At 53.1% G+C, this 8,199-nt stretch overlaps 1 protein-coding gene across 1 annotated transcript; it reads left to right on the top strand.

Annotated features, from left to right (window-relative positions):
- The first annotated feature begins 3,947 nt into the window (after positions 1 to 3,947).
- GSTP1 (glutathione S-transferase pi 1) lies at positions 3,948 to 7,026 on the top strand. Its single transcript, XM_010366328.2, has 7 exons — positions 3,948 to 4,223; positions 4,509 to 4,544; positions 4,841 to 4,947; positions 5,063 to 5,150; positions 5,514 to 5,617; positions 6,473 to 6,580; positions 6,759 to 7,026. Coding segments are annotated over exons 1-7 (633 nt in total). The 5' UTR covers positions 3,948 to 4,222; the 3' UTR covers positions 6,948 to 7,026.
- Positions 7,027 to 8,199: the final 1,173 nt, after the last annotated feature.

Below are 8,199 nucleotides of genomic sequence, written 5' to 3'. Positions count from 1 at the left end.
GAGGAGAAGAAGAAGAGGTGGCGGTGGTGGTGGCAGCAGAGGCAGCAGCAGCGGAAGAGGAGGAAGAGGACGAGGAGGAGGAAGAAGATGGAGAAGAGGGAATCTCAGAAGAAACAGTGGAGATACATTTCTCGAAACTGAACAAAGATGACCAACCTCAGACCGAAGGGCCAAGAGGCAAGCCAGGAAGAGCACCAGACCTAGACAATTAGAGTGAAATTAAAGAAAACCCAAGGCGGCCGGGCGCGGTGGCTCAAGCCTGTAATCCCAGCACTTTGGGAGGCCGAGACGGGTGGATCACGAGGTCAGGAGATCGAGACCATCCTGGCTAACACCGTGAAACCCTGTCTCAACTAAAAAATACAAAAAACTAGCCGGGCGAGGTGGCGGGCGCCTGTAGTCCCAGCTACTCGGGAGGCTGAGGCAGGAGAATGGCATAAACCCAGGAGGTGGAGCTTGCAGTGAGCTGAGATCCGGCCACTGCACTCCAGCCTGGGCCATAGAGCAAGACTCCGTCTCAAAAAAAAAAAAGAAAAAGAAAACCCAAGGTGACAAAAATTATAAAATCTTCCTTGTGATCACAGTTCATTGGTGAAAATTAAATAATAATAATTAAAAAGGACAGCCTGGGCAACATGGTGAAACCCCGTCTCTATAAAAAATACAAAAATTAGCTGGGTGTGGTGGCACACGCCTGTAGTTCCAGCTACTTGGAAGGCTGAGACAGGAGGATCACCTGAGCCTGGAAAGTTGAAGCTGCAGTGAGCCATGATCCCACCACTGCACTCCACCCTGGGTGACACAGCAAGGTCCTGTCTCAAAAAATAAAAACAGGAAAAGAGAAAAGAAAAGAAAATAGGCTGGGCATGGTGACTCACACTTACAATCTCAGCACTTTGGGAGGGCCGAGACAGGAGAATTGCTTGAGCCCAAGAGTTCAAGATTAGCCTGGGTAACATAGTGAGACCCTGTCTCTCTTTTCTAAAAAAATTAAAAATGAAAAAACAAAAAAAGAGAAAATAATTTTTAAAAAGCTTCCGGAAAGAACAGATGACTCACAGAATAACAAGATTCCATGTGACATCAGACTTCTCAACAGACACAGTTGATGCAGGTAGATTAGAGATGATGTCTCGCTGTGTTGCCCGGGATGGTCTCAAACTTCGGGGCTCAAGCAGTCCTCTTGCCTCAGCCTCTTGAGTAGCTGGGATTACAGGCATGAGCCACCTTGTCTGGGTTTTAACAGCATTTTTTTAAATGTTGGACTTTCTCAAGAAATTTGATACATTTACTATCACATTTTTGTAGGTGAATAAAGATCCAAAAATAACTAAAAGAAAAAGTCAAAAAAAGAAAAGGAAAAGAAGCTGGAGGGTGTGCTTTTCCCGACCAGATTTATAACACCATAGTGATTTACAAAAAAAAAAAAATGTGGTACAGACACCAGAGCAAACAGACCATGAATACAACGGCACAGAAAACCAACAGGCAGACCCAGTTACCTACGGCAACTCAACGCAGGAGGCCGGGCGCGGTGGCTCACACCTATAATCCCAGCACTTTGGGAGGCCGAGGCAGGTGGATCATTTGAATCCAGGAGTTTGAGACCATCCTGGGCAACATGACAAAACCCTGTCTCTACCAAAAAAAAAAAAAAAAAAAGGCTGGGTGCAGGGGCTCACGGGGGTAATCGCAGCACTTTGGGAGGCTGAGGTGGTTGGATCACCTGAGGTCAAGAGTTCAGGACCAACCTGACCAACACGCTGAAACCCTGTCTCTAATAAAAATACGAAAATTAGCTGGGTGTGCTGGCATATGCCTGTAGTCCCAGTTACTTGGGAGGCTGAGGCAGGAGAATTGGCGGAACCCAGGAGGTGGGGGTTGCAATGAGCTGAGGTCATACCATTGCACTCAAGCCTGGGTGACAGAGTGAGACTCCATCTCAAAACAAACAAACAACAGAAATTCAGCTGGGCGTGGTGGCATGCTGGGCCTGTAGTCTTGGCTACTCAGGGCGGGGCAGGGAGTGGTGAGGTGGGAGGATCGCTTGTACCCAGGAGGTTGAGGCTGCAGTGAGCTGTCCTTGTGCCACTGCACTCCAGCCTGGGTGACAGAGTGAGACCCTGTCTTAAAAGACACACAAACAAAACAAAAACACGTAAGTCAGATCAGATTGTTCTGTAGATGGTGCTGGAGAAAATGGCTCTTTACTTAGAGAAAAATAAAAGTGGTTTCCTAGCCAACAGCACATGCTAGAGTGGCCTCTAAATATGAAGAAAAAAATGTGAAGGTAAGAGACACAGTTACTAGAAGACAACACAGGAGAATACTGTTGTGACCCAGGGCAGTCAAAAAACACTTTGAAGGCCGGGGGCTGTGGCTCGCGCCTGTAGTGCCAACACTTTGGGACGCTGAGGCAGGAGGATTACTTGAGACCAAGAGTTTGAGAACAACCAGGGCAACATACAGCTCTTAAAAAAGAAAAACACTTTAAAGGAAATTTCTTTTTTTTCACTTTTATTTGAGTTTTGGGGGTACATGTGAAGGTTTGTTACGTAAGTAAACTCGTGTCTAAACTTGTGTCATGGGTGTTTGTTGTACAGAATATTTCATCACCCAGGTATTATGCTCAGTACCCAATAGTTCTCTTTTCTGCTCCTCTTCTTCTTCCCACCCTCCACCCTCGAGTAAACCACAGTGTCTGTTGTTTCCTTCTTTGTGACATAAGTTCTCTTCATTTAGCTCCCACTTACAAGTGAGAACATGCAGTATTTGGTTTTCTCTTCCTGCATTAGTTTGCTAAGGATAATAGCCTCTAGCTCCATCCATGTTCCCACAAAAGACATGATCTTGGTTCTTTTTTATGGCTGCATTAAATGAAGTTTTAAAGGCACAAAACGTAAACACCAACCCCTTCCCCACCACAAAAATCCCTTGATGAATTTGATTCCACTTAAATTTAGGAGTTTTGTTTAATGAAAGACTCCTTGGACAAACTTGACAGTTGATGGAGTAGGAGAAGCTGTCTGTCATATGGAAAGCCAACAAGAGATCAATATCTAGAATAAATGAGGATCTGCAAATCAACAGAAAGCAGGCATTAAAGCCAAAGAAAATAGCCTAAGGTGCAGCCACTAAAAGGAACGTGATCATGTCCTTTGCAGGGATATGGATGGAGCTGGAAGCCATTAGCCTCAGCAAGCTAACACAGGAACAGAAAACCAGTGAGACCACATGGTCTCACTTATAAATGGCAGCTGAACAATGAGAACATATGGTCACATGGAGGGGCATCAACACACACTGGTGCCTGTTGAGGGGGGTGCTGGGGAGGGAGAGTACCAGGAAGAATAGCTAAGGGATACTGGGTTTAATACCTGGGTGATGGGATGATATGTGTAGCAAACCATCATGGCACACACTTACCTATGTAACACACCTGCACGTCCTGCACATGTACCCCAGAACTTTAAATAAAAGTTGAAGGAGCGCCAGGCGCGTTGGCTCACACCTGTAACCCCAGCACTTTGGGAGGCTAAGGCGGGCGAATCACCTGAGGTCAGGAGTTTGAGACCAGCCCGGCCAAGATGGTGAAACCCCGTCTCTACTAAAAATACAAAATCAGTCAGATGTGGCATACACCAGCTACTCGGGAGGCTGAGGCAGGAGAACTGATTGAATCCGGGAGGCAGAGGTTGCAGTGAGCCGAGATCGCGCCACTGCACTCCAGCCTGGGCGACAGAGTGAGACTACGTCTCAAAATAAAACAAAATAAATAAATAAAATAAAATAAAAGCCATTTCCCCTCCCCTAAGTGACCTCCACCCCTCCCTCTCCCCTGCCCCGCGAATCGCGTGTGCAAGCTCCGGGATCGCAGAGTTCTCAGGGAATCTCCCCCCGCGATGCCCCGACGCGCCAGTAGCTGTGCGCACTTCATTGCGGTCCTCTTCCTGCTGTCCGTTTACTCCCTGGGCTCCGCTGGGGACCTGGGGAAGAGAGAAAGGCTTCCCAGGCCAGCTGCGCGGCGACTCCGGGGGCTCCGAGGCGCCCCTCTGCGGCCGACGCCCGGGGTGCAGCGGCCGCCGGGCCCTCCAGAGGCGCGGCCGGCGCCGTGACTCAGCACTGGGGCGGAGCTGGGCGGGACCACCTTTATAAGGCTCGGAGGCCGCAAGGCCTGCGCTGGAGTTTCGTCGTCCCCGCCGCCGCCGCCGCGTGTGCCATCAGTGAGTCCTCGCGGCCCGCGCCCCCGGGGGATGGGGCTCGGATCTCCCAGCATGGGGCCCAGGGCCAACCCACGGCATCAGGCTCGGGCTCCCGGCAGGGCCCCTCTCCCACCTCGAGACCCGGGACGGGGTCCCAGAGTACCCAGGAAGTCCCCAGTGCCGTTAGCGGCTCTCAGGGGTCCGCAGCGCCTCGGGCAGGGATGGGACCCGGGGACGGCAGGCTGCGCGCACCGCGCCTTGGCGTCCTCCCCCGGGCTCCAGCAAACCTTTCTTTGTCCGCTGCAGTGCCGCCCTACACCGTGGTCTACTTCCCAGTTCGAGGTAGGAGCCTCTGGCAGGGAGGGGAGGCAGAGGCTAGGGCTGCAGCCCACGGTCCCTCGCCCACGCGGAGAGAACCGAACCCCCCCTTATCCCTCCGTCGTGTGACTTTTACCCCAGGCCTCCTTCCCTGTGCCCCGCCTCTTCCGCCATGCCTGCTCCCCTCCCCAGTGTTGTGTGAAATCTTCGGAGGAATCTCTGTTCCCCTGTTCCCTCCCTGCACTCCTGACCCCTCCTCCGGGTTGCTGCGAGGCGGAGTCTGCCCGGTCCCCACATCTCGTCCTTCTCCCTCCCCGCAGGCCGCTGCGCGGCCCTGCGCATGCTGCTGGCAGACCAGGGCCAGAGCTGGAAGGAGGAGGTGGTAACAGTGGAGACCTGGCAAGAGGGCTCTCTCAAAGCCTCCTGCGTAAGTGACCATGCCCGGGCAAGGGAAGGGGGTGGCTGCGCCTTAGGGGGCTGTAACTAGGATCGGGGGACGGCCAAGCTCAGTGCCCCTCACTGAGCCATGCCTCCCCACACAGCTGTATGGGCAGCTCCCCAAGTTCCAGGACGGAGACCTCACCCTGTACCAGTCCAATACCTTCCTGCGTCACCTGGGCCGCACTCTTGGTGAGTCTTGAACCTCCAAGTCCAGGGCAGGAGGGGGCAAGCCTCTGCCCCCGGAGGCCTTTTATTTCAGTCAGCTGCCCGCAGCCCTCTGGAGTGGAGGAAACTGAGACCCACTGAGGTTACGTAGCTTGCCTAAGGTCAAGCCTGGGTGCCTGCAGTCCTTCCCCTGTGCCAGGCTGCCTCTTAGGTGCCAGTTGAGCTCTGAGCACCTCCTGTGTGGCAGTCTCCCATCCTTCCACGCACTTCCTCTTCCCCTCCTCCCAGGCTGGGGCTCACAGACAGCCCCGTGGTTGGCCCATCCCCGGTGACTATGTGTTGATCAGGCGCCCAGTCACGCTGCCTGCTCCCCCTACCCAACCCCAGGGCTCTATGGGAAGGACCAGCGGGAGGCAGCCCTGGTGGACATGGTGAATGATGGCGTGGAGGACCTCCGCTGCAAATACCTCTCCCTCATCTACACCAACTACGTGAGCATCTGCACCAGGGCTGGGCACTGGGGGCTGAACAAAGAAAGCTGCTTTTGCCCTCACCCCCCTACCCCTCATGTGGCTCGGGCTGACCCCTCCTTGGGTCAGGGTGCAGGGGCTGGGTCGGCTCTGGGCCAGGGGCAAGACACAACCTGCACCCTCATTGCCTGGGACATGAACCAGTCAGGTAACGGGTTGTGGGGGAGAGTGCAAGCACAGAGACCTTCAGCAACTGGTGGTTTCTGATCTCCTGGGGTGGCGAGGGCTTCCTGGAGTAGCCAGAGGCGGAGGAGGATCTGTCACCAGTTTCTGGATGGAGGTGCTGGCACTTTTAGCTAAGCAAAGTATGCAGATACAGAGCACATCTGGGGACCTGGGACCAGTTTAGCAGAGGCAGAGTGTGTATGTGTGTGCGTGCGTGTGTGTGTGTGTGTGTGTGTGTGTACACTTCCTTGTGTGTCCGGGGTGGGTAAAGAGACAGAGATGCGGGGAGCAGGCCCAGGTCCCGAAGGCCTTGAATCCACTGGTTTGGAGTCTCCTAAGGGCCATGGGGGCCATGGAGAAGTCTGAACAGGGCTGTGTCTGAATGTGAGGTCTGGAAGGATCCTCCAGAGAAGCCAGCTCTGAAGCTTTTGCAGTCATCTGGTGAGAAATCCCAGCAAGGATGGACAGGCAGAATGGAATAGAGATGAACTGGCAGCTGAAATGGACAGGATTTGGTACTAGCCTGGTTGTGGGGAGCGAGCAGAGGAGAATCTGAGACTCTGGTCTCTGGCCTGGGGCAGACAGAAAGGGGGCGTCTCAGGGGCTGGGAGGGATGAGAGTAGGAGGATGATACATGGTGGTGTCTGGCAGGAGGCGGGCAAGGATGACTATGTGAAGGCATTGCCCGGGCAACTGAAGCCTTTTGAGACCCTGCTGTCCCAGAACCAGGGAGGCAAGACCTTCATTGTGGGAGACCAGGTGAGCATCTGGCCCCATCCTGTTTCTTCCTTGCCACCGTCTGCTTACAGATGGACACAGGTGTGAGCCATTTGTTCAAACAAAGTGGGGCAGACCTAGGGGATGGGATTAGGCCCTCTGCCCCCAGTTTCCCCAGCCTGCTCCCACTGGCTGAGTCCCCGGCCCCTCTGCCCTGCAGATCTCCTTCGCTGACTACAACCTGCTGGACTTGCTGCTGATCCATGAGGTCCTGGCCCCCGGCTGCCTGGATGCGTTCCCCTTGCTCTCGGCCTATGTGGCGCGCCTCAGTGCCCGGCCCAAGCTCAAGGCTTTCCTGGCCTCCCCTGAGCATGTGAACCTCCCCATCAATGGCAACGGGAAACAGTGAGGGCTGGGGGCACTCTGAGCGGGAGGCAGGGGCTGCTTGCCTCCCTTTCTCCAGGACCAATACAATTTCTAAGAAAGCTGCTGTGAGCACTGTCTTTCCTGGGAAGGGGTTCTCGGCTCTCAGCCTCGAGGTCAGGGGGAGGGCAGAGCAGAGGGCTAGAAAACGGCTGCTCTAGCATAGTCAGTGGCTTCCTGGAGCCCTCAGCCTGGCTGTGTTTACTGAACCTCACAAACCGGAATTGGAAAAAAAAAAAAAAGAGAGAGAAACAAAGAGAAATAACCGTGGTCACCGTCCTGGAGCACCACACAGTGTAGAGAAGGCGAAACGTCGCATAGAAACATGCTTTCTAGGCCCAGCAGATGCCTGTCAGAGGGACAGACTCCAGGAAGGAGGGCAATGAGGGGTTCTAGGAAGGAGAGATGTGAGGAGTTCCCTGTCCTGGGACTTTGGAGGATTAGCTGAGTAGCTCCAAGCAGCCCAAGTTGATGGGAGGGTCATTCTGCTTGGATGGGGGCTCTCCTGGCTTCCTGCTGAATTGTGAGTTTTGATGTGTCCTAGGCAAGCAATGACATTAGGATTATTAGCATTCTCCAGAGAAACAAAGCCAGTAAGATACTGTAGGGCAGGCAAAATTTTATCTCTGTCCTTTTAGGGTTTTTTGGTTGGGCCTGAGAACTAAAGACTTGAGCAGGAGAAAAGCATTGAAATTTATCTAGGCCGGGCATGGTGGCTCACGCCTGTAATCCCAGCACTTTGGGAGGCTGAGGCAGGTGGATCACTTGAGGTCAGGAGTTGAAGACCAGCCTGACCAACATGGTGAAACCCCATCTCTACTAAAAATACAAAAATTAACCAGGCCTGGTGGCGGGCACCTGTAGTCCCAGCTACTTGGGAGGCTGAGGCAGGAGAATTGCTCTCTCTCTCTCTTGCCACCTTGATAAAGATGTGCCTGCTTCCCCTTCACCTGATTGTAAGTTTCCTGAGGCTTCCCAGTCATGCTTCCTGTTAAGCCTGCAGAACTGTGAATCAATTAAACCTCTTTTCTTCATAAATTACCCAGTCTGGGATAGTTCTTTATAGCAGTGTGAGAATAGACTAATACAGTTTTGTTTGTTTTGTTTTGTTTTGTTTTGTTTGTTTTTGAGATGGAGTCTCACTCTGGTGCCTAGGCTGGAGTACAGTGGTGCAATCTCTGCTCACTGTAACCTCCGCCTCCCAGGCTCAAGCAATTCTCCTGCCTCAGCCTCCTGAG

The sequence above is a fragment of the Rhinopithecus roxellana genome, chromosome 15 (assembly GCF_007565055.1).
Source record: "Rhinopithecus roxellana isolate Shanxi Qingling chromosome 15, ASM756505v1, whole genome shotgun sequence".
NCBI classification, from domain to species: Eukaryota; Metazoa; Chordata; class Mammalia; order Primates; family Cercopithecidae; genus Rhinopithecus; species Rhinopithecus roxellana.
This window is presented reverse-complemented; position numbering and strand designations above follow the sequence as displayed.